At 46.0% G+C, this 26,930-nt stretch overlaps 1 protein-coding gene across 5 annotated transcripts in view; it reads right to left on the bottom strand.

The window, feature by feature from the left end:
• Positions 1-26,930, bottom strand: part of FMNL3 (formin like 3) — a 55,238-nt gene that overhangs the window by 19,183 nt on the left and 9,125 nt on the right. For all 5 annotated transcript variants that reach the window (XM_070410279.1, XM_070410278.1, XM_070410282.1 and 2 more), the window contains exons 2-4: positions 2,983-3,066; positions 858-938; positions 513-589 (exon numbers count right to left, since the gene is read on the bottom strand). In XM_070410279.1, coding sequence (XP_070266380.1) covers positions 513-589; positions 858-938; positions 2,983-3,066 — 242 coding nt within the window. The remainder of the gene's footprint in view (positions 1-512; positions 590-857; positions 939-2,982; positions 3,067-26,930) is intronic.

The following is a 26,930-nucleotide window of genomic DNA, read 5'->3' as shown; positions in this document are numbered from 1 at the left end:
TGGCAGGACTAAGGTCCGTTAATGCAAAAGACATTCAACTCCTGGCCTCCACTGCCTTAGATCTTCTTTGCTGGTACTTCGAGAAAGTTCTACTCATTTTAAGATTGTCTTAAAATCATGCAAATAATCTTCTGGGCACAAAATAGTCCAGGAAGTAGGTATCAGCTACCCAATGCAAAGTGCTCCCCATCCCCAGCCTTCTCTGGACCTTACAGGCCCAGTCCCAGGCCACAGGCAGACTCCAGTCTCAGCTGCTATGGGAATGTTTCCCACTCAAAGCTACAGGCTGAGGACCCCAGGAAGGGCCCCAAGCTTGCCAGCAGCATCCAGTCAGCAGCTGGCAGAGACGAGGGGAAGAAAAGCCAGAAAGGAACCGTCTGAAGCTCCGGGGAACCAAAGCCATTCAAGGGGCAACTCGGCCTCTGGCAGGGGATAAACAGGCAAACTCTCCTCAGAAGGACCAGATCCTGAGTGACCAGGCAAAGAGGCTCTGGTGGCCAAATCCGACTCACCCAATGTGGTTGGTACGAAGCGAGATCTCCAGCTCCCTCAGTACTTTGGTCGACTCCTGCACTCTCCTCCTGAACTTCTGTAAACATGGAATTTTCGGTCACTGATCAACGCAACCCCACAGTACAAGTAAAAGGGGTAGGAAAAAAAAAAAAGGGAGGGGATACAACAGGGCAGTTATAGGCCTTCCCTCTATCATTCGCCAGCCACTCCAGGCCCATGGCCTCAGAACCCGGAAACCCACTCCCACTGCTCAGAAGCACATGACCCAAGTCAAAGGGTTTGCCCCCAAGCCCCACAGGACTATAGAGGGCAGCAAGATGGGCCCTCCCTGCCTTGTACTTCACCTTCCGAGTTACGCTGGGGTCCAAGAAGCTCTGGAGTTTCTGGATATAAGTGTGTGGGGGGTTCTTCACCTGGAATCGCTCCTGTAAGGGAAACACGTGTGTGCACAGAGCTGAGTCCCGAGGACAGTGAGGAAGAAGAGCACTCATCGTGCTCGATATGAGGGGACCCCGCCTCCTAAAGTTGTCACCTGGCTCTTAACATTGCCCAAACCCCAAACCGTACATTCCCTTCCTAATCAATCCTCAGGTGCTTCTCCTCTGTTGCCATCTTCCCCAACTCCAATGAGTGCTCCCTGAGCCTACAATATTTTCTATGTCAATATGATTTTACTTGGACACACAATTCAAGATACAGATGATGTATTATAGAATTGTACACCTGAAACCTATATAAATTTAACAACCAGTGTCATCCCATAAATTCAATAAAAAAAGTTTTTAAAAATCTGCTTTTTAAAAAAGATTATTTTAAGAACCTGCTGCTTGCTGAAAAGATGTGGAGGTTACAGAATTCTGAACAGCATCCAAAATGATAACACAATTGGGAAATATTGTTCGCTGCCTGGCCAACTGATGGATGGGGGTAGGAAGGCCAAGGGGAGGGGAGCTGGCCTTGTAGAGTCCAACTTTCTCAGGTCTGAGCCCGAGGTTGGGATGGACTGTTTCTGCAGCATTAACAAAGGTCAGGGCTGCAAACACACTTCCTACTGCTTGCCAGGCCCCAGGCCCCAACACTCCAAAGCAACCTCCGCACTGAAGCCGCTTTAAGCAAGGTCACCCCCCATCTCCTTCCTTCCACACAGGGCACAGGACCATGCCCTTCCCATTTTGGCCCAGCCCCCTCATGTGACCCAAGGGGAAACTCAGGGAGAACCCTTAGGTATTCTGGTCCTGTAAGAGCCTTCACAACTGAGATATCTGAAGAGTGGGGGTGGGGGTAAAGGGTCCAGGGCCTAAAAAAACAAAATGAAAGAAAAAAGAAAGGTTTGAGAATGAGCTGAAATTATGTGACCCAGAAAAGACTGGGAAATGATCAATTAAAGAAACTTAGCACCAAAGGGCTACTGTTCTCCACACCTCAAACGGGTGCTCACCAACTCCTCTTAATGCAGAACACGAGGAAACGGGTCTTCCCTGGGGACGGAGGGACCTGGACGAGGCCATCTGAGGCATAAGCCCACCTGAGGCCAAGCAGCGTGACTGGGGCAGCAGAGGAGCCTAACGGTTAGCAGAGCCAGCTGCCTGAGCCCTTGCTCCGTCACTTATTAGGGTTCTTCATCTATAAAATATAATGCCTTCCTCATTGGGTTTTTGTGAGCTATTTCAGTATATATAAAGTGCTTGGTCCATATAAGTATTCAATAAATGTTAGCTATTATGATTTTGTTCAGTGCTTAAAAAAATAATAATAAATTTGTTCATGCAAGGCTCCATGGCAAAGCGCTAGGCAAACATACTGGCTACACCATGCCAGGTGCTTCCACACCTCCAAGAGGTAAGGAAGTAGAAGCCAATGCTCCTAGCAGATGGGCCTGTCTGAGTTCACAGACTCGTGACTGATCTTCAAATGTCTGCAGGGTAAAGAGCCAGACCATAGGTGTTAGTTCTTGGTTCTGAGCTAATCATCTCTATAATCTCTTCCAGCTCTAAACACTATTCATGTAGAGAGAGCTTCCAATCCTCACATTCTGAGATTTGGGAACAGGAAACTAGGAGACTGGGGCTTCTCATTCACAGAGGCCTGCAAATAATAAGAAAAACCCTGCTTTGCCATTTCCAGGGCAGAGCGAGAGAGAAGGGGTCCTTTGGATTATTCCCTGCCAGGCACAGCCCTCGCCCTGGGGTAAGGCAGAAACAGGTTCTGCTGGGAAACTACCAAACTCCTCCACAGCCGACCCCACACCCCAGTCCTACACAAGCCTCCTTCAGCTACTGTGTGTTGGGGAGAAATCAAGATAGCTCTTTGTGGGAGCCTCTATCCTCTTGGAAAAGGAAGTGAGCATGGACTGAGGCCGAGTCCAGGCCAGGCTTCCTCAAGGAACTCCAGGGCTGCAGCCTTTGGTCCTACCACCTTGTTCTGCCTAAAACATAACCCCCCTTCCCAGCCCTGTCCCACACCCCGTACCTGGTCACAGATCAAATCCCACTTCTTCTCATTGTCGTACTGCCGCAGGAGCCGGGCCTTGTCAGGGGGCAGGTTCATGGAGCTCTGAGGAGAGAACCCAAATCAATTGGGCTGAACGCTCCCCCCACCCGGAGGAAAGAAAAGCTAGACTATGCATACCTTTCCCTCCAGGACCCTCAGTTCACCCTGATACTCGATTGCTAATAAGGAAGACTCAGAGAGGCGGGACAGACCTCCTGACTCCCCTTCATATTTAGCCGTTTGGTTGAACAATGTTTCCCAAACCATAGGTCATGGAATCAATTTAGTGTGTCAAGAGTATTTTTATTTTAAATGAAAATGAACAGATTAAAATAGAATAGGATATTCTTCCCCAGCACACCGCAGGCCACTGGAGGGCCTTCCTCTCATCTTCCTCTCCTTTACCGACTGCTCCGAGTTTAGCTCTAACTCCCTGCAAGTAGGAAGTATAAATAATGAAGCTTTTGTTTCTTTTACAGGTTATGTGTACACCACATATAGGTCATGCTGTAAAATGTGTTTCTTCATATGGAACAGTTTAAAGATGTTTGAAAGCTACCAGTTTAGAGCAGAAACTTTCAATCTCCTTTTCCCCCACGGTCTGGGAGACGGGTGCCCTTCCTGCACCATGCACACCCAGGGGCCAATCCTGAGCCACCACAGCCCATGCAGATGCTACAACTCCACCCCTTGCCCCACATCAAGATGCAAGAAGGACATTAGCACAAAGATAACTGCTCAGAATATTTTTAGGAAATAACTTACAAAACTTCAGTACTTTAATTATTAGTAGCAAATTACTTATGACATACACACCTCCCAATTAATTAAGACACAGTCAAGTGCCCTGACCCTTTGTTGAGACACTCTAATTTAGAATATAGATGATAGAGACCAGGCATCATTTTAGTTTGTTCACTACTGTTTGCTGAATGAATAAATGAGTGAGTGAAGCCCAAGGCATCCATGCATGACTGACCGCAGCTTGTATGCCCGTCCAGCCAAGCCTCTCTGCTAACCAGTCTGGCTGCCTTTGTTTTAGGTCACAGCCCTTGCCTCTAAAGGCAGATCACTGCACCTGCCCACCCCCCATACTCTTGAATCAAATACGATCTCCTATCTGAAGTATCATAGCTGTCTGATAACCCGCATGACTTCCCACAAATCCAGCCTCTTCCCCAGCGCACTGCAGGCCACCTGGAGGGCCTTCCTCTCATCTTTCTCTCCTTTGCCGACTGCTCCGAGTTCAGCTTTAACTCCCTGGTAACCCAAGCATGACCGCTTGGTTTACCTCTGCCCACTCCCTGATATCCTCATCCCTGGGGACAGGAACGTGTGCACTGAGTAGTTACACGGACCCTAGGTTACTCCAGAAGCAGCAGGAATATCCTGAAAGTACGCCCTCCATTTCCTAGGAAACTGAAAGGAAATCCTTAAACATTTATTTCTATCACGTGTATCTATTATGCATTTATCTATGCACATACTATTAAATCAGCTGTGCTCATCTACCCGCAAAGGACTGTCTATTCATATGGCTCCAAACCCCAATAATAACTAATACCGTGACAGGCACCTAGTGGAGAGTAAGTTGATAGTAAATCTATGGTTAAGACATCCCAGCTCGAGCTATGGACCCTGATCCTGGCTGGAAACGGGTTCACTATGGCTCAGAAAAGGAAGTAGGGTTGGGATCTCTGGTCAGCATTTAGGAATGGTAGAATTTAGGAATATATAAGTGGAGCAAGTGAGAGAAACAGGGGAAGGTACCACCACATCACACCTCTCCCCCATGGTTGCTGAACCTCCCCAGGAGAGAAGGGCCAACAGAATCCCCCCACTGCTGACAGCGTAGGGATTGCTGGGGTGGGGGTGGGGCACAAATACAACTCTGAATGTTCTCTCTACAACTACTTTGCTAAGGGCCAATCTCGGCATATGTGTGGATAGCAGGACAAGGACAGAGGCCACAATAAGGACCCAAAGGTCAAAGGTGGGCCTGGAGCAAGGACTTCTGTCTAACCAGGGCCAGCTGAACCCAAGTGAGATCGGAGCAGAAACTGTCCTTAGGCGTGGTTCTGGCTCTGTGCACACCCTAAGCACATCACTGTCACCTGCCCATTGATCCCAAGTTTGTGCCATGAATAGTTTTCTATTGTCTCCCTTAGAAGAAAGGCACTGGGGAGGGAGTGGGGGAGCCTGGCACTACTCTGGCAGACATCATATCCTGTCTACACCAACTTCCTCTCTCAGCCACCACTGACAGCTGCTGTGGCCTTATACTTCCCTACCAGATGAACTGATGAGGAAACGTTCGGTGCCCTGGGGTTTCAAATACAGAGCAAAGTCGCCCCCTTTGGGAACCTTAGCCTGAGAACACGGAACAGGCATATCAGGGACCTGGCTGCTCAGAAGACGTAAATGCCACAGTATGGAAATAGGTGGCAGAAGCAAGAATCATCAGCTCTGACCACAGGCCACATCCTCCAGTCTAGAGCTTTGATGCCAGCCTTCTCTGCTTCTTCCCCAGCTGAAGTGTGATGGGGAAGAAAGTAGGTAAGGGGAAGTCCCTCAGCCTCCAGCACTCTCACAAGAAAATGGTCACTGGCTGTGGGCTGGGAGCCAGGGCAATGCTCTCCCTGCCAGACAAGGGCATTGGGGCTTCTGCATCCACCTGATAACGTGCGCAAGTCTAGCAGGGCTCCAATGTCCTGAGGAAGTTACTCTTCCCTGAGGAAGGACAACTTCCTGAGTTCCGGGGACAGCCAGGGAGCAAACCTGATGAGGTTCCGGTTTCAGTCAAAGGTTTGTTTCCTTGACATTCAGCCGTTCCACAGGGACTGTGGGCTCTCGGAAGGCAGAGGCCGGGCTTAAGTCCTTGCTACCTTCTCACGAGACCCTTGCTGAACAGGAAGGAGGTGCACTGTCTCAGAGAGGAGGGCACTGGATGTGGAGTCAGCGCAAAGCAACTTTCGGCTCTTCAGAGCTGTTGAACCTCCGTGAGCTCATCCATAAAACGGAGATAATCTCCCTACTTCCCACGGTTTTATGAGGGATAAACATTTTATGTCTGTATTTGTCTGGAACACTCTGGGTGCTCAACACAGTGCCCTTACCCTTCCTCCTGAATAGCCTGTGTAATGTGGTGACATCCCAAGGACCCACCCTCTTGCTTCTGGGTTCTCTCTCTCTCTCTCTCTCTCTCTCTGCCTCTGCCCCTCCTTCAGCAACTGCTTCTCAACACTGAGGACAGCAATCCTTTACCTCTCCTTTGATCCCTCTCTCGTTTCCTCTAACCACCATCCTTGGGGATGGAGGCGGAGACCCCAGGGAGTAGGGAAAGGGAAGATGAGCTCAAACTGAAAGCAATTCTGGGGCTGAGTCCTAAAGCAGAGGAACCAGCAAGAAGTCTAATAATAAAAACCTATAACAGGAAGAAGCAGAAAGGGGTGGATCTGATGCTTCTCCAGCAAGGCTACTCTGATTTACTGCCAGTTTGAGGCCAGGCAGAGTGCCCTGTGTAGTGGCCAACCCCCTTCTGAGTTCTGTGGGAGCAAGGCTTCTACTCCCCATATGACCCTGTCCTCCCCCCCACACACACCCCCCCGAGAGGCCGAGGAGGGAGGCAGCTCTGGTGGCAGAGGTTCCCTTCCCTTTCCTGCTCTGCACCCCCGGCCAGTTAGCCCCTCCTTGTTTCCTTCCCATTTCGGGGAGGGAAATGCCGGTGGGGTTGGGGTTTCCTTCAGCTGCAGGTCCTTTGGGACTCACCCCTGACTTGTCAGTCTCCTTAGGCCGGGCCTGGGGAAAACCCAACACAGAAATAGGAACCATAAAAAATTCCCAGTTGTTTCTATTGGTCCTAGTCAATCATAAATCTTAGGAACAGAGACAAAAATGGCATGGCTCCTCTGAGAGGCAGGGGCGAGGTGGTCGAAACTTTCCCGCAAAGGGGATTCTGGAGGCTTTAGGGAAGGCTTTAGGGGATGTTTATTTTGAGCAAATACAGAATGTGAGCTGGTGGTTTTTTAATATTTTCCCTCTCAGAACCACCTTTCACCAAATCCCCTGTGGCTGGACACTTCTCCCAAATGTGGTAGCCCCAGCCCACATGCTCAGCCCACAGGGGTGGGGAGCACTAGAGGCTGAATCTACAACTTCCCCAGAGATAACACGAGGCACTGTCCTGCGTACCACATGCTGCTGAGCCCTGGGCTATTGCTGCCACCAAGTCTTCTCGTGCATCCACAGATCAGCCCACTGTACAGATGGGCAGGGGTCAATGTGGTGAGGAGGCACACAGTTTGGGAGTCCAAGGCAGCACTGGGCACAAAGGCCCCTCCCCGGCAGCCAAAAGGACAGAGCTTTAGGAGCAGCCCAGCCTGCCCTCCACGTGTCTCTACTGGTGGGCAGTAGGCACAGCTGTGGCCAGCTGGGCACTACTCCCAAAGGGCAAGAGCCCAAGGAGGTGGGAGGTACCAGCTCCTGCTGCCTCGGCCCCCTTGGCGGCCACAGCCAGCACTGCTGCAGTAGCAGCTCCCAGACAATGAGAGTTATTTTCAGCCAGTGCTTTAACACAAGCCAGCTGGCCAGTGTGCAGGGCGGGAGTCCTCCTCCACCCAGCCCGCCCAGATGGCAGGCAGGCCCAGCTCATCGCCTACGCTGCTGCCGGCTCTGCGTCACTGTTTGTTTATCTCGTTGTTTCAGCACAACTCCTCTTAACTACCCCCCAAAACTACAATACTTTCAAAGGAAATTTAAAAAATCAGAGAATTTGATCAAAAGTCCAAAAGCTAAAATTAAAAGGTCCAGACATGGGAAGCACAGCAGCCCCTCCAGACACCCACACTTTCCCCAGCTCTGTGACTGGCGGGCGCAGCGCAGCGGAGGAAGTGGAATGAATCAGTGGCCAGATCTCACTGCAGCCTCCATGGACCAAGGCCGAGCCTGGCTTTGCTGCCAAACCAGAGGACAAAGCTCAAGACTGCTCTCCTCGCCGGCCTCGCTCCCATCCTTCTTTTCAGAGCTCAGGTTTGGAGAAGATAACTTGAGACAAACAGCCTGGAATGAGCCTGAGACAACTGTGAAAGATTCTGGGAGAAGAACCATATCCTGTGGCTGAAAGGAAATCACAGGAACAGTTCATGACACTTGGCTGGAGAGAGGTACCACGCCCCATGACGAGGGGGGTGGACACTTCAACCAGCCCCATATACGTTGGAGAGTTCAAGAATAGAAAGGGGTGGACAGTAGCAGTCACATCCCTGGACACTAGGCCCCAAACTCCCCCTCCTCTGCTCCTCATCTCTCTCCATATACCACCCTATGCACAGGAGCTCATGGGTGCAACACAACTCTAGCCACACAAACATTTTGCTCTAGGCCTGAGCTGCCCTATTAGACTTATAGGGGAGTTGCCGGGGTACCTCATGACAAAAGACATAAAAAAGTGGTGCTCCATGACTTAAGTGTTTGTAGTGGCTTACATTGGCTGTTTTTGTTTAATTGGAGCTACCACTCTGGGGACAAGCTGCCAGAGAAAAGCCAGCTTTCACAGGCTCAGAGCCCTGTCTGGAGAACGTGCTTCTGTGGTCACTGATGACTCTATAACCAGAAATGACTTGCTGAGCAGTTATGAGCCAAGTCCCTGAGCAGCCGGAGGAAAAAGAGATGGATTCACCAGATGTCTCAGGCTGAGCTCTGCAACTCACACCAGGGAAGTTAGATGAAGGAGAGGTCCTAGACGGCCGGCATCAATCAAACACAGAGGTGGCTTTTTCTAAATACAACTGTGCCCCTTCTTCACCTCAGAAGACTCCTCCACTGGAGTCTCAGGAGGCAAAGGAAGTTGGACAGTCCCAATGCCAGCAAAATTCCCAGTGCTACCCTCTGCCACAGTATCGGCCTCACACCTGACATCAGGTAACTTCTGCAAGTAGCTGCCCCCTCCCAACCCTGGCTGAGGACACCCTCTTCTGGCCCACTTCGTCAAGGAGCACACTATCTCAGGAGAATTCTTGTTAGCTCTTCCCAACTGAGACCCCAGGGCCCAGCTAAAAAGCCACGGCCACAGCAACTTCATCTGTCTTCTGCTCCCCAGCCCCTCCTCGTGGTTAGCCAGGCCCACACACTCCCTCCTTACGCAGGATGGAAACTATTCTCCTGGGGGCAGCCGGCTTTGCAAAGCCAAGGAGACTTTGGGCAGAGCCTCACATTCTCCCTGCAGCCAATCAAGGTCCTCCCTTTTCATGATATTCTGCCCTCCCGCCTAGGGAACCCTAATAGGCGCACTACCTCTTAGAGGACACATTTCTGGGGTTACATCCTACCAAGGGCATTTTCCTCTCTCTCCCCATTACTCACAGAGACCCAGTACATCTCCCTCCCAGGGTCTCTCATCCATACCTTCTCTTCATTCCCACTGTCACCACTAAATGGGCCTGTACTAGTCACTCTTGACCCCTGGGATCCTTCTAGCTGGCATTCCTACTTCTAGCACCTCTGCCCCACCCAAACTGCACCTGGATGAAATTTCTAAACTTCCCAGCACATAAGATACATTATGTCTTTTCTCAGTTCAAAAATCTTCTCTGGCCCAGCCAGCATGGCTCACTGGTTGAGCATCGACCTATGAACCATGAGGTCACAGTTCGATTCCCAGTCAGGGCACATGCCCGGGTTGTGGGCTTGATTCCCAGTGGGGGGACCTGCAGGAGGCAGCCAACCAATGATTCTCTCATCATTGATGTTTGTATCTCTCTCCCTTTCTCCCTCTCCCTTCCTCTATGAAATCAATAAAAATACATTTTTAAAAAATCTTCTCTGACTCTTATCATTTATACAAGAAAACCTAAATGCCTCGGCCTGCTGTTCCTAGCATCTTAAAATGAGAAAGAGCTTCAGAGGCGAGATTCTCCTCTGACCAGCATCTCTGACCAGCCTTATCTCTCCTGGACTCTCTTTTCTGGAATAGCCACTCTTGTCATAGGATTTGCTTGTAATCTTCTGAATCCCTACCTATTACCTGACTCAAAATCCAACAGCTCTGTGACTACCAACCCAAACTAATCAGCCCCTCTTCTGAGCTTCAAAACATAGTCAAATGTGGAGAATATGGCAGAGACCTACTTGTTATCTCCCAACACCTTCTCATCCTCCTTACTAATGAACCTCCAATATTCAGATGGGCACATGACAGCCCGGAATTAATATATTTCTCATCTTCCCTGACATTCACATGTGGCTATGTGACCATGTAGGATGCAAGCAGAAGCAGTATGTACAAGTTCTCAGAAGTATCATTAAAGGGAGGGAGTATACCCTTCTTTTCTCCCTTCTGCTTCCAGCTGGTTGGAATGCAGAGGTAATGGCGGGAACTTCAGCAGCTATTCTGGACTATGAGGTAATCCTGAAAATGGAATTCCAAATGGCTGAAGCTACAGGAAAATCACTGGTCACTGATACCATGGACCTTAGCACAAATTGAATGTGTCCCATATAGTGTCTTTTCATGTGTGTTTCCTCTATTTACAATTAAAGCATGAACTCCTTGAAGATAGAGGTCATGTCTTACCTTCTTTGCGTCACATCAAGTGCTTACTGAATAGCTGATTAATACCACTATTATCTCTCCCACCACCAAGTCCTTTGTTCGGCCCCCAGTTATTTTTTGGTGGCATTATTCTACTCCTCATCATTGCTTTCTATTTCTGGGCTCTCTCCCCTTTAACCAACCTTAAGTTCTATAGCCCAAATCACTTTCTTTATTTTTTAAAAAATATATTTTATTGATTTTTTACAGAGAGGAAGGAAGAGGGACAGAGAGTCAGAAACATCGATGAGCGAGAAACATCGATCAGCTGCCTCCTGCACACCCCCTACTGGGAATGTGCCCGCAACCAAGGTACATGCCCTTGACCGGAATCGAACCTGGGACCCTCGAGTCCGCAGGCCGACGCTCTATCCACTGAGCCAAACCGGCCAGGGTCCAAATCACTTTCTTTAAATGCTGCTTCTCCCTCAGCAAACTCCCAGACTTCTCATTCTGAGTTTCAACTCTGACCTTCAGTTCATGCCATAAATCTAAGCCACTCACCTGTCCTACTCTTTAACCAAATTTATCTCCTTCATATATATATATACTAGAGGCCCAGTGCGTGATTGAAATCATACGAGAAGGCGCCCTGCCTCCCGCCATGTGAGGAGGCACCCCGCGGGCCGCTGCGGGAGTCGGGTCCAGACCTGCGCCGGGCATGTGCCCTTGACCTGAATGGAACCCAGGACCCTTCAGTCGCAGGCCAACGCTCTATCCACTGAGCCAAATCAGCTAGGGCCCAAATTCATCTTCTTATAGCCTGCTAGACTACATGCTCCTGGGCACAGAGATCACCACCAGCTTGTTTACCACTGTAGTAGGTGTTCAATAAAGACGGGGCAAGTTGAATTCCCCTATAATATACTCCTCTTCCTCCTGTCCCTAAGTTTTCTACTACATCACATCCCCAGAGAAATTATCTCCTTCCCAATTGCCAGACATGCTCCTCCTTCAATTCAAAATAGGTGAAATCCTACCTTCTCTAACAAATCTTTCATAAGTCAAGAGTGGTAAGATCTACCCCCATATAGTGTCTTTTTATGTGTGTTTCCCCCAAACCAGTGTTTTCACACATTGACTAATGCCTTTAAAATGTGTTCATGGAGTTGTCATTTACAGCTAATGTCTCTTTATCTTTTCTTGGACGTTCAATAAATATCCTACCACAAATCTCACAGTGTGGTTAAAGCACTGAATGAGGAGCCACATTTCCCTGGTATGAATCCTGGCCACCACTTACTAGTTGTGTGGCCTGTGGAGAGTTATTTAATCTCTACGAGTCTCAGTTTCCTTACTTATAAAACAGAGGTAGAAATAGTATCGACTTCATAGGGTTGTTATGATAATTAAATAGTTAACATATGTAAAGCATTTAAATCAGAACCCAGGTAGTAAATGCTATACATAATGCTAGCTATTTTTTTTTCTTTTAATTCTCACCCAAGGATATATTTTCATTGATTTCTAGAAAGAGAGGGAGGAAGAAAGAGAAAAAAAACCACTGATGTGAGAAACATTGCCTGGCTGCCTCCCATACATGCCCAGACCAGGGATTGAACCCGCAGCCACTGGGTGTACAGGATGATACTCCAACCAACCGAGCCACCTGGCCAGGGCCATATGTTTTTGTTGTGTTTTTTTAAACTCAACATTTAGCTGGAAAACAATTATATGCCAAGCACTACTAGTAAGCTAGGAGCTGGGGATATAAACATAAATAGGGCAGGATCTCTACATCCAGGAAGTTTATATCCAGAGGGCAAGGCAGACAAGCAAATTGAGTCTGAGTGTAGGCAACACTTCTGTGACAGAGGTGCACATGGCACTGTGGAATCTTGGGGAGGCAACATCTAACTGGACAAGGCTTCCTGGAAATGCTACAGAACTTAATTTTAAACATCAGCAGGAGGGAGTCAGGCAAAGACAATGAAGGAAAGGAATATGGTGATATTCTATGTAATGAGATAGCACTTGCAAATACACCATAAAAAGGGCACAAAACACCATAAAAAAGTCCAGGAGTCTCTATGTGATTCATGACAATAGAATGAAAACGTATATGAGGAAATTACAGCAGGCAGGGAACAGTCAGATGACAAAGGGTCTTAGGAGCTAAGGTAAGTAGGTGGGCATGAGTAGGACAATAATGATGCTACTATCAAAACAAAAATAGTAATACTGACATTTATTGACAGAACTATGAGAAGAGCTCTATATGAATTATTATATCATTTAATTCTCACAGCAACCTACAAAGTTGGGACCATGATCATTCCCATTTTACAGGTGAGAAACCAAAGGCTTGGAAAGGCCAGGGAACTTATCCAGGGTCACATAGCCAGTATGGGGTGGAGCTGGGATTTGAACCCAGGTCTGACCTCAAAGCCTGAGCTTGTATCCCCACACAATGATTCCTCTGAGACAATAAATTATATTATCCCTCCTCTCCACTTTTTCAAATTGTACACATCCTTCAGGACCAATACGATCAACCTTCCTCATGAAACCTCCCCCAAACAACCCGGACTTCACATACTCCTTCCTCTCAACTTCAGAGAGGTTTACTGCCCTTTCCTCCTGTTGACAATCGTATCCAATCATTTCTCCAACACTAGTGTCTTCGATGTATCACACACTGTGCCACCTGGAAAACTTGTTTTGGTTCGCGGTAACTTGTATATTTATGAAGAAAAGGGAAACTACAGCTTATACACATCTACTCTGTGTCAGGCACTGTGCTGGATGGATCCTTTAAGTACAAGATTGCATAGAAGATTCAATCCCCTCTCATATTGTTATTCACCTTTCATATTCTATATTACTTCCCGAACTAGACTATAAACTCCATGAGGGCATGCATTTTGCCTTGAACACACTTGTGCCTAGACAAGGATTACTGGCACGTTTCTAACAGATACTGTGGTTGTTCAGGAGACAGCAGAGGCCAGCTGGGGGGAGCACTCCATCTCACCCAGTGCACCAGCTACAGACCTAGTCTGGTGTTCCAGGAGTCTCATTATAAGTCCAGGAGCTTATTATCAAACTATGAAATTAAATTACTCCCTTCCTACTTCCAGACTACATGTGGGAGAGGCATGACTCCTGCTTTATGGAAGGGTAAACTGAGGCCCAGCATGGGCACACATCTGTCACAATTCCTATCAGCTGGTGAGAGGCACTACAAGTCCTCTGTCTCTCTTTGCTCTCAAATGAGGGTCCATCCTCAGCCTCAGCGGTCCTGTCCTCTTGGAGGAATCATATGACCCCAGGCTGCTCTTGATCCATGAGCCATCCTCCCAACACTGTCTCCTCCTGTCTTTAACGCCAGAGCTTGACAACAGAGGTCATATCTGCCCACACCCCAACTCCATCTTTGAGTGTCCCAACTTTTTTACATCTCCTCTGATTGTCCAGCTAGAAAACAAAAAGCAAAACAAAAAAAACTTCTTTGGAGTCAGACTTCTGAGAATTCCCACCTCATGACCCAAAGACACCCTGAATCTTCTCTGCTTCTCACAAAGTCAGGAGTCCTATGTGCCATGTTCACTCAGGGTCATGGAGAAGAAGAAAAACATTTGCTGGCACTTTTCTCAAATGATCTCACTTATTGCTCTCAATAACCACTGGCGGAAAATGTTATTATTCCTGTTTAACGAGGGAGAGAATTAAGAAACTTGGACCAACTGGCTCAAGGTCACAGAGAAAGAGGCAGAACCCAGATTCAAACCCAGATATGTGGCCTCAAACATAATTTTTGTCAGGACATGGCTTTTTCTACAATGTCCTGGCATCTCCTTATAAAGAAAACAAATCTCCATTTCTAACTTGGTAAGGTGCACCTGCTTTTGTCTGGCTGGCCTTGGCTGATCATTAAACAGCACTTCCCTGTTCAATTCAACTGGGTTGGAACCAGCTCAACGAAGTATGTGGGCCAGACACCTAAGTTTAAGGCTTTTGTCTCAGAGTGAGAGGGTGATCATGCAGAGCAAAGGGGCAAGAGAACTGCCCTCTTGGACACCACATGGTGACAATGCCCTCATATCTGAATGGCAATGCAAACATTCAAAATGCTATAGATAAAAGCATGGGCCTTGGAATCAGGGATGATCTAGATTTGAATCCTGGTACTTTTTCATGAGATAGTGGGAAAGTTATTAAACGTCTCTGAACCTGTTTCTACATCTATAAAATGTGGATTATAAGATCTACCTCTTATAAGAATCAAGGAAAGGGATGAATGGCTGGAAGGACGGTGCATGGTGCCTGGCACAGTGCTCTATAATGATAACTGGAAGAAGCTGTTCCGGGAGTTGCAGCCGACTAGAGTTAGCTTCTAAGCACATAAGCAAAATGTAATTTCACAGTTCTTTAAAATACATAATAGACTGAATAGGTATAGCTAAACAGTATAGGTTAAATATATTTACATGTTTGTTTCTCTAGGTTACAGCAATTGCACACACTCCTTTGAAAGATAAGACTCGATACCAACAGTCACCTAGGGAATTCACAAAAAAGCTGGGACCAAAATTCGGAGAGACAGAGTTGAATCACTGACTAAGGTGCCCTGCTGAGTGATCTGGGACAATTCCTGACCTTTTGGAGGAGATTTTGCTAAGTTGTCATTCATGTTATGCTGTCAAATCCCTCTCATTGTCTCCTGACATCCTGTGATCTGCTAACATGAGGTCTGATCCTGCCACAGATCTGTTTTCAGCTCCCTCAACCTACTCCTCCGTTCAACAACTCTGCTTCTCTCCTTGTGACATTGCATAAGTCCTCTAAGTTGACCCTCCCAGTCACGTGAAGGACTATGCTATCTGTGGGAATATAGAGAAAAACATGAGAATGTTTCAGCCCTAAATTTTAATTGACCAGTAGACATTGATGATTCTCAAATATGTGTTTCTATCTCAGACTTCTTTGAGCTTCAGCTTTAAATATCCAACCGCCCAATAGACTTTTCACCCAGACTTTCACAGGCTTTGCAATCTCATATAACTCCAACTGGCCTCATCACTTTCCTTCCTATATTATTTTCTCTCTCTCTCCTCTCTCTCCCTTTCCTCTCTCTCTCTCTCTCTCTCTCTCTCTCTCTCTCTCTCTGTCCTTATCCAAGGATATTTTCTTATTTATTTCAGGAAGAAAAGCAGGGAGAGGGAGAGAGAGAAAAACATCAATGTGTGAGAGAAACATCGACCAGTTGCCTTTCATACCCACTCCTACCAGGGATTGAACCAGCAACCTGGGTGTGCCCTGACCAGGAATTAAACCTGTGACCTTTTGGTGTACGGGACAACGCTCCAACCTGCTGAGCCACACTGGCCAGGGCTCTCCTGTATTCTCTTAATCAATGGCAACTCCATCTAACTAGTCTAACAAGCTAGAAATGTGGATGTTATCCTTAATCCCTCCCTCTTCGCTCATCTACACCTTCTGAATGTCAAATGTAATCAGTCAAGTTCTCAAAATTTAACCTTTGAAAGTATTTATTGACTCTGTCCCATCATCTCCACCATGCCAACCAGCTCTGGTTTTGGTTCCATCATTGTCACCACACTACCAGGCCTCCCATTCGGCCGCCCATCTCCAATTCTGATTCTCTCCCACGGCTGCTGACCAATCTGTCCACAACTCAAAATCTGACCATGCCATTCTCCTACAGAAAGCATGGGTCCCTTCCACATGGTATTCAAAGCCCTCATCACTTCAGCCTCCACTCCCTCCACTCTCTGCCTTACATCTCACACGCCAACCGCCCCGAGCAGCTGCATGAGGGTTCTCTGAATACATCATGCTGTCCCCCCTGCCCATGCTGGCCCCTCTACCTGAAATGCTTTCTTGCCCACACTTGTGCAACTCCTAATTATCCCTGTAGCCAGTAGGGATTTCCTCCTTGCAGGCAGTATTCCTCTGGCTCCACCTCTCCCCTGTGTTCCCTGGTGCTCCTGCATAGCTGTATCATTGCACTTCCCAAGCCGTATACTGCAATTACATGTTTAATGTGTTTGTCTCCCCCTCTAGACTGAACTCTTTGGGCAGACATTGTCTTAGTCACCTTTATTTATCTGGCATTTAACACAATTCTCTAAGTGTTCAATAAATACTTGTTGAGTGAATGAACACCTGGCTGCACTTGGTGAGTCTGAGGGCTGGTATCATGTCCCTTTCCATCTCCAGGCAGGAAGATGACACCTTAACCATTCTCAGCTCGCCGCCTCAGAGGCCCTGCACACTACCAGGCAATTGATGTGAATCTTCACCTGCCCTGCCGTAGAATAAGACTGGGGTAAGCTCCCTGCCATCTTGCCTCTAAGACCATCAGAGGCAGCTAGCACTGCTTTTACAATGTTATGACACCATCTTGACATTTTCTTGGACATTTATAGGCAACAAGTACTAAAGTAGTTTCTTTACAGTTTTTGGAGGGAATCAACTGAGAAGCCAGATGCCATCAAACACTCTGTAGCTGACTACCCCTCAAATCCTGAGTTTATGTACATAACTTTTAACGAGGACATTCTGGGGAAATGGCAGATAAATGCTTTGGGAGCTCGGGGGGATCTGTTGCCCCATAAATGCACAAGATTCTTAATTCCTTAGTCACTCACGATGCCAGCAGTAATTAACCGAGCCCAAAAGGAGCAACTAATAGCTGCTATTGGGCCACCAATCTGGAATTCATGCCAGATGCATCAGAAATAATGTGCAGACGTGAGCACTTTACAAGGGATTCACCAAGTGCCCTGACTGCCAGAGCCTGAGGATAATGAGTGCTTGTGTGATGCTGATTCTGCTGAGAGGCAAGTAAAAACAAAATGCCACAACCACAAACAAGAAGTCTATCCAAGTAAAGGGCCCAAGCACACTCTGGACACAGAAGGTTCCTATAAAGATGCCTCTTCCCAGTTAGCTGTCTCTCATCAATCCGTCTGAGAATATTGTCTGGACCTCACTCTAAGGCTGGCACTGAGGGGAGGAGAGTGTGTGATCTTCAATCTGCAAATGAGCCCACATAAGAGAGGCCCACAGCATGAGTTCAATAAAGTCCCAGGAGCACAGGACTCAGCCTCAGCAGGCCTGTGCTGGCTGTGCTGGCCTTGGTAAATACCCCCGTGCAGAAGGCTCTAGAAGTCCAATCCTCCCATGGCTGTACCAGAGATGAAATGTGCTAAAGGACAGGCCAAAGGCTACCCAGGTTCCTGGAAGTCCTAAGGCCTGTGGAGAGGTCATGACAAAGCCAACATCATCAAATAGGATGACAAGGTGACTAATGTGTGGTGTGCATTTTAGTGATTTCACAACTCTGAGGTACACAAAACCAGTCCCTACCCATCAACAACTACTCATATTTCTTGAATATTCTTATTGGACCCCTTAATACCAGATTCCTGACTTCAAAAGGTTAGTGGTCTTAGAATATTTCTACTTAAAATTTACTGAGCACCCACTCTGCCAGACACTGCCCTGGATCCTTTAATGTTATTTAATCCTCATAAAATCCCTGGAAGCTAAGTAGTATTATCCTGATTATACAGATAAAGATATTAAGGCTCAAGGAAGTTAAGGCACTGGCCCACGGTCACAGTGCTAATAAATGGCAGAGCCAAGATACCAATCCAAATTCACTGAGCCACAAAGCTCTTGCAAAAAACCTGGCTCAGCACCTGGTCACAGGCAGAAGGAATCCCTAAGCTCCTTGCAGTTTCCCAGGCCAGACTTATTCTTCCTCTAGCCAGGACCGCACAGAGTGACTTCAGGAAATCTTGAGAGAATCAGGCTTGAGGAGCCCTGGAAAAATAAGTATCTATTTACAGTTAATCAGCACCCTGCCCAGCCCTGCAGACAATTCTGACAAGTGGAGCAGGGAAGAGGCAACCACAAGCTCTGACTGGGCCCACCTGGGGCTAGGACCCAGCTGGGCCCACATGAGCAATGACCTGAGCCTTGCCCAGACTGGCTGCGCTGCCATGGGGAGCCCCTTCCTCGGAGAAACACTCAGAAGCCAGGATCTAGCTACCCTACACTATTTTGCCCAAAATTTGCCTTGTCACCTCATCTAAAATATTGCCTCATTACTCTCTATCCCCTTAACTTCTTTCTCTTATGGCACTCACTGCTACTTAACATTTATTACATATCTGTATATGTGTTTATTGTTCTCTCCAACAACAATCTGAACATTATGGGACAGGTCTCTTTTGTTCACTATGGTACCCCTTATGTCTAAAATACAGAGTAAATACTCAATAAATTATGTTGAATGAATGAGTGATCATACAATCAAACATTTAAAAACTCTACTTCCATCCCAGTGGGCTACAAAAGAAGCAAGACAAACAATGCTGACTTCCCAGGAAGTCCCATCAAACCTGTCTTGGACCCTAATGTTCTTCCCAAATATCTCTCCAAAGCCCCCCACAGCTTACCCCCTGGCCCACAAGACTTAACTCACCCCAGAGCAGGCACTCAAGGGAGAAAATGGAGCAGAGCCTAGGGAGGAGACACATTTCTCCTCCAGTTAAATACAGCCCAGGACCTCAGCAAATTAAAAGCTCCCTCTTTACTGAATCCACTGAGCTTTAGTTATAGGTCGCACTTTTTATTTTTGTAACCAGTCAATCCACCAAATTATAGGCTCGGGCCACCGGGAGGCACGCCAAACACTGGAGCCAGCCTAGCAGAGGCACTGCCCTTTCTGGCCTGAGTCGGGGTATAGGGCTGAGGGCTGAGCACCAGTCAAACCTGAAAGGGCAGAGGGCATGATAGCTTTGCTGGGCAGACTTGAGTGAGAAGCCCAGTCTCACTCAGGCCAACATGCTGCCCAGAGGGGAGCCAGATTCCAGGGCTTTCCACACAGGGCCACAGTGAACTCTTAAAACTATAAAGCAGATCAGATCACTCCCCTGCAATTAATATCCGAACTCCAAGGCCACAAAGGTCCTTATGACCTGGCCCTGCTCACTTCTTTTCTGCCTTCTCGAACATCTTTTCAGCATCTTTGTCTACCATTCTGGCATTCCTTCAATTCCTCAAATGTGCAAAGTTCAAGGCTTGCATAGGTTGTTCTTTCTTCCTAGAAAACGCTTCCCTCCAGGTCTTTACGTAGAACTATGACAATGGATTGGGGTGAGTGGGTCTGCAAGATTGGAGTGGAGAGACCACTAAAGTGTCTATTACAACAGACTAGGCAAGTGATAAGGGCCAACTAAAGCAGTGGCAGTACATATGGAGAAGAGAGAGGAGAAGAAGCCTAGAGTGACTCCCATATGTGTGGCCTGGATGACTAGCTGGGAGAGGGTGCCATTCCCCTACACGCTGCCCTAATACAGTGTTCATGAAAACACTAGCAGGTAGAAAGTGGCTCACAAACGTTGGACACTAATACTATGCAATGAGATGTACTAAACAGCTACCATGAACAAGGTGTTGCTGATCACACAAATTAATTAGTGCAAAACAACATTTTACTCTAAAGGAAGGTAAGACAGACTTGGCAAAGGGAAGAATTAGCCCCAAGCTTGGCAACTAGAAATGGAAGCTTCTACATTTGTGGACTTTTGCGGTTCAGAGGTAACCTGTGGGATTATCCTCTATCCAGCTTTACTTAAAGCAAATTATTCCGATTCTCTAATCTGTAAGGATTAAGCATTTATTTCTCATGAACTGCAGTGATTCAACAAAACAAACCAACCCATGAATATTCAGAAACCACATACCATCTAATCTCTACTCCTCATTGAAAGGTGGGCAGGAAGGCCTCCATGGCCTTTTCTAACTATCAGGGGCTCTTCAGACAAAACTCTCTGTGAACTGACCATCCGTTCTGATCCAAGCTCATCTCTCTGTTTGTAATGGGACTCTATCCTAGTAGACAGGGCTCCGGGCTGCCCCCTCATACAGCTGGCTCATTCTTCTTCTTTAATCCTCTCCCATATGCTCTGGCCTACAACAGCCTCCTCTCTCCTGATCCACACCTGTCACCTTTAAGACTTGACTTAAAGTCAATGCCCTCCTTAGAGCACTGCCTGACGAGGGATCCTATGTTGTGCTGACCCTTCGCTGACTCTCCAATCCCTCTGTGCCTGTAGCTATGTGACACCCATCACCTTACGATCTCATTTGGTCTTCAAAATACACATGATTTGGCCTCAGCCGGTTGCTCAGTGGTTAGTGTCGGCCCACAGACTGAAGGGTCACAGGTTCTATTCTGGTCAAAGGCACATACCTCGGTTACAGGCTCGATCCCCATGCCCTGTCGGGGAATGTGCAGGAGGCAACCTATCAATGTCTCTCTCTCACATCAATGTTTCTCTCTCTCTGTCTCCCCCCACTCTCTTCCACTCTCTCTGAAAAAAATCAATGGAAAAAAATATCCTCGGGTGAGAATTAACAACAACAACAAAATACATGTGATTGAGCAAAAAATAGTATTCCTATATTATGGATAAGATAACTGAGGCACATAAAGATCCTCATAGACAACTTGTTTTAATTCTCTAGTTCAAAGTACAGTTCAAAATAAATATTCTGAAAAAAATAAATATTCTGTCTCTCCAACTTAGTGGCCATTGTCTTCTATTTCTTTGGTATTCTCCAAAGCACTCAGAAAAGTGCTGTGTATACAGCAGGCATCTAAGACACATTTCCTTAATAAATCAAGAAAGGAAAGAACATGAAATGAAAGTAGAAAGTTTCTCATAGACTTCCAAGGCTCTCTGTCGCTGGCCTTCAATTAGACAGGAGCCTTGGTTATGCTCTCTCCTAATAATCTGTTCTCTGCCTCCCAGGGAAATGTAATTTATAACTAAATATTTATTTGTTTAATGTCTTTCCCCATGAAGGCAAAGGTGATAATTTGTTTTTTCACCACTGTATACCCAGTGGTACCACTGGCACAAAGAAAGTAAAAAATACAAAAAACAAACAACAAAAACTTGTTGAATAATGAATGTTCTGGTGGGAGAGCTGAGATTCAAATTCAAGTATGGCTGACCCCAAAACCCAAACCTTTCCATCACACCTCTTAGTAAACGAAGACTTGTTCTGGAACTTCCCCTATATTCCGCCATAATCTACACAATCACCTCCAAAGCGGCACTGAGGGCAAAGAGGGCTGACCCTGGAAAGAGGAGGAAACTGTAGTTAAGGATATGAGCTTTGGAGTCAGACTGCTTAGATTCAAATCCAGACTTCAACACCTAACTGTATGATCCTAAATGAGCTATTTAACCTCTGTGGACCTCAGTGTCTTCACCTATAAAATGGAGATAATAATAACTACTTCATAGAGTTGTGATGATTAAATGAGATAATGTATGTAAAGAGCTTTGCATGGTGCCTGGCATGAATTAGCACTCAATAGATGTTAGTTATTAAGATTATAGCCGAAACCGGTTTGGCTCGGTGGATAGAGCGTCGGCCTGCGGACTGAAAGGTCCCGGGTTCGATTCCGGTCAAGGGCATGTACCTGGGTTGCGGGCACATCCCCAGTGGGAGATGTGCAGGAGGCAGCTGGTCGATGTTTCTCTCTCATCGATGTTTCTAACTCTCTATATCTCTCCCTTCCTCTCTGTAAAAAATCAATAAAATATATTAAAAAAAAAAAAAAAAAAAAAAAAAAAAAGATTATGAACTATCCATATTCCTGGGAGACAAGAATCTAGAGAATGTGGCTTCCATGGGAGGTCAGGGCTGCTGAACTGATCTGACTTTGGGAAGCTCAGCTGCAGTGAAGCCCAGAGCTTATGTGTATTCTCTTCGCTGACTTCACCTGCTATAGTTCTGCTAAGGCTGAAGGTGCAGCTTTCACTGGCCTGGAAATGAAAGAGGCTAAAAATATCCAGACTGGCTGTGTCTGGGGGACCAAGACCATGCCTACATTTAAGAACTTAAAATACAGCTTCAGGGCAGAAGAGCAGCTCTTTTCTACTCTGAAAACTAGTACCAAGCTCAGCACAGGGCAGGGAAAGGGCTTGGCCAGTTGCTGACCCCACTGGTGGCCTGTCTCCCTTTTCTTCTCTTCTTTTGGCTCAGTGCAGAGAATAAGAGAAAGGAGTTTTCTTTTTTGCAATAAAAGTTGAGTCTTCCTCCCCTATTTTTATTCTTCCTTTTTTCTTAAAGGAGGAATGAGTACATTTTTTAAAAAATCAATCAACTCAAAAACTTATAGAATAAAAAAACGAGTCACTGTTCAGCCCCAACCATACCCACCCCGCTCTTTAGGTCATCACAGTTAACAACTTGGTGGTGACTCCTCCGGGCCTTTTTTCTATACATTAACAGACAAACATGTGGCTTTATAAAGCATTATATATAGTCTTCTTTCAATTGCCTTTTTAGATGATTAAATTTATACAAATATGTACATATCTTGGAGATTCCCATCAGCCACAACTGTTTATTGGGTGCCTACCTGGCTGTAATAGTGATAAGCATACATACAGTCTCCACCTTCATGGAGTCAACAGTCTGAAGAGACAGATAATAAATAATCAAGCAAATAATTTCTAAATGGAAAATAATACCAAAAAAATGAATAGGACACTAAGACAGAGAATAATAAGGGAGAAAGGTCTCTCTGAGAGATGGCATTTTTAAAACTGAGACCTGACACATAAGCTGGACCAAGCCATTTGAAGAGCCAGGGAAAGGGCATTCCAGGAGAGGAAACATCTTGTGCAAAGGACCTGAGACAGAAAGGAATTTTTCCTGAACTGAAAGAAGGCTAATGTGAAGCTTAGTAAACAGGAAGGCAAGTAAGGTTAAAGAGGTCAGCAGGAGCCAAGTTATGCAGTCCCTAAGGCCAAGGCCAGGACTTTGCTTTTTTTTTTTTTTTTTTTTTTTTTTTTTTTTTTAGTACTAAGCAGGGGAATAATGCTAGTTGATTTATAGTTTAAACTTGGCTGTTGCCCTGGCCAGGTGGCTCAGTTAATTGGAGTGTCATCCTGATACACCAAGGTTGCAGGTTTGATCCCTGGTCAGGGCACACGTAAGAAGCAACCAATGAATGCATAAATAAGTGGAACAACAAATCGATGTTTCTCTTTCTCTCTCCCTTCCCCCCTCTCTCTCAAATCAATAAATTTTTAAAATTTGGCTGCTTTGTGGAGAATGGATAAGAGGATGGAGAAAGGGGCAACAGAGGAAACAAAGGCTACTAGTTGGATGTAATACAAGGAAGAGCCGATATTGGCTTTGACTGAGGCAGGTGGCAGTAGAGATAGAGAGAATGAGTAAATCTGAGATTTCCTTTGGGAAAAAACTTGGCAAGGCTTGCTGATAGATTGGAAAGGAGGAAGGGAGAAGGAAATATTAAAGATAACTCCCAGTATTTGCCTTGAATAACTAGGTAAATGGAAGAGAAATAGATTTGGGCAGGAAATGTACAATCAAGTTGTTTCTAGTTTTTTACTGTTAAACAATGCAGCTCCGAGGATCCTTTCCAGGCACCTTCATGCACATGTGTAAACAGTTCTATAGGGCAGTTTCCTGGAAGTGAGATGGCTGAGTTAAAGGGTATGCATATTTGAAATTGATAAACCCTATAAAATGCCTTCTAAAATGTCTGTACCAAATTACTCTACCATTAATAGTGTATTAATGTATCATAATGACAACCACAGACATTATCAATCTTTAAAATTTCACCCAGATAATTAGTATTAAAAGTATATTATTTAAATGTTCACTTCCTTGATTTATAGTGAGGTAAAAAAAAAAAATTTCCTTTAACTTTTAATTATATAATTAACACATAAGCACATTCTTCTTGCAAAAAATGTAAACAGGATAAAGCTAAGTTCCCTTTGACTCTTATCTCTCCCATTATGGTTCCCTCCCTGCAGCCTAGAGGTAACTATTGTTATCGGTTTTATTTGTGTCCTTCCAGAAAATTTTCTATGCATTTTTAAATATATATATATATTCGAGGGTTAAGCATCTTTTAGAAGTTGCATTCCTAGCAGTCCTTTTAACATGAACAAAATATCTTACCAAAAATTTTTGCTGAAAGTAAGTGACATTTAGCTGAGACCTTCTCTAAATCAGTTAACCCCTCTGAGGGTTAACTGATTTCATCACCTGTAAAATAGAAGTAACTGTCTCACAGAGGTGTTGTCAAGTTAAATGTAAAAGCATGCAGCATATACTCAACAAATGTTAATTCTCTTTCCTTAATATATACAAGTTAAATCCAGGCATTTGGTGGAGACAAGAAACTAAGCCATTCCTAAAAGAATGAGATGGGAGACTTCACACAGAAAAAAATGCTCTTACATTGTCCTAAAAAAAACTTCTTTCAGATAAGTAAGGACCCCCAAAAGATCTGAATTTTTCTTCAAAAAATTTAGTATGAAATATTCTGAGCAGTAAGAAAAAGGGTAGGTTTTTTTGTTTTTCATTTTGCTTTTGTAAGGTAGAAAGCAAGAGGATTCAAGCACAGAAGTAATATCTGGAGACTGGATGCTTGCAGTCCCCTCTCATGCACACCCTGGGAAGCCAGCTGTCTGGATAGTCCCGGCGACCTTAGGCTTGCAGGAGGGAATTGCAGCTTTAGGCAAGCAATACCTCCAAACACAGGATATAATCTAACCTTTGGGACATACTGCAAGAATACCCCTGGTTTCCCTGGCTTGTAAAAGTACATCCTGTCAACCCTACCTGGATGTTCCTGAGCAGCGGTCGCGAACCTTTCGGACCTCACAGACCACCAGTGGTCCGCAGACCACCAGTTGGTGACCACTGTTCCTGAGGATCTAGCTCAAAGGGGCAGACCCTACCACAAAGCTTCCTTAATCAAAGTTTAAATCAAAATGTCCAGGGGCCAGACTATCTCTCTCTGAACGGGAGTCAGCCAAGTTTCAACAAGCTCTTTTTGGAACCACCAACAGAGGCATTTTATCTGAACTGATAACCAGGGCTCTTCTCCTTACAAAATATCAAGAGCACTGTTTGTATCAAGTACTGCAGTGGCTTCTCCTCACCCAACATTATCTTCCCGTTCTTCTAGACCAGGGGTGAGCAAACTTTTTTTTTTTTTTTTTTTTTTTTAATATATTTTATTGATTTTTTACAGAGAGGAAGAGAGAGGGATAGAGGGTTAGAAACATCGATGAGAGAGAAACATCGACCAGCTGCCTCCTGCACATCTCCTACTGGGGGTGTGCCCGCAACCAACGTACATGCCCTTGACCGGAATCGAACCCGGGACCTTTCAGTCCGCAGGCCGACGCTCTATCCACTGAGCCAAACCGGTTTTGGCAATGAGCAAACTTTTTGACTCAAGGGCCACAATGGGTTCTTAAACTGGACCGGAGGAACAAAAGCATGGATGGAGTGTTTGTGTGAACTAATATAAATTCAAAGTAAACATCATTACATAAAGGGGTACGGTCTTTTTTTTTTTAGTTTTATTCATTTCAAACGGGCCGGATCCGGCCCTCGTGCCGTAGTTTGCCCACGGCTGTTCTAGACTCAAGGCCAGGGAGGATTCCCTAGCAGATCCAAGAATGGGCTATAACCCCTCCCCCACCAAATAGTGTGTGTGTGTGTGTGTGTGTGTGCGCGCGCGCGCGCGCGCGCGAGCATGGGGGGCGGGAGGATTAGAGGGTTACAGGTTTAATCAGATTTTTAAAAGAGTCCCCTAGCCCTAGCTGGTTTGGCTCAGTGGATAGAGGGTTGGCCTGTGGACTGAAGGGTCCTGGATTCGATTCTGGTCAAGGGCACATGCCCAAGTTGCGGGCTCAATCCCCAATAGGGGGCGTGCAGGAGGCAGCCAATCAATGATTCTCTCTCATTATTGATGTTTCTATCTCTCCCTTCCTCTCCCTTCCTCTCTGAAATCAATAAAAATAAATAAGTAAGTAAGTAAGTAAGGGTCCATTACCCAAAAGATTCAGAAGCACTGTTGAAAGATCTCTCAAATATATTCCCAAACTAGAAGAACTTTTACCCTGGTTTGACAAACTATCCAGAGGGTAGACAAAGGTCAGCAGTGAAGTATGTATACCCCAAGCTGCTTCTCTCTCTCTTTTTCTTTAGAGAGAGAGGGAGGGAGAAGGAGGGAGAAACATTGATCTGAGAAAGAAACGTCGATCAGTTGCCTTCCACACCTGCCCCAACTGGGGATGGAGCACATAACCTGGGTATGTGCCCTGACTGGAAATTGCATCTGAGACCCTTTAGTGCATGGGACGACGCCCCACCTAACTGAGCCACACTGGCTCATACCTGCTTCTTCTTCTTCTTATTATTATTATTCTTTTTAATATATTTTTATTGACTTCAGAGAGGAAGGGCGAGGGGGAGAGAGAGAGAGAAACATCAATAATGAGAG

This window comes from Myotis yumanensis, unplaced genomic scaffold (genome assembly GCF_028538775.1).
Source record: "Myotis yumanensis isolate MYYU_CA2020_CCGP unplaced genomic scaffold, mMyoYum1.0.hap1 SCAF_3, whole genome shotgun sequence".
Classification (NCBI taxonomy): Eukaryota; Metazoa; Chordata; class Mammalia; order Chiroptera; family Vespertilionidae; genus Myotis; species Myotis yumanensis.
Note: the sequence above shows the minus strand (reverse complement) of the source record. Positions and strands in the feature narration are given on the sequence as shown.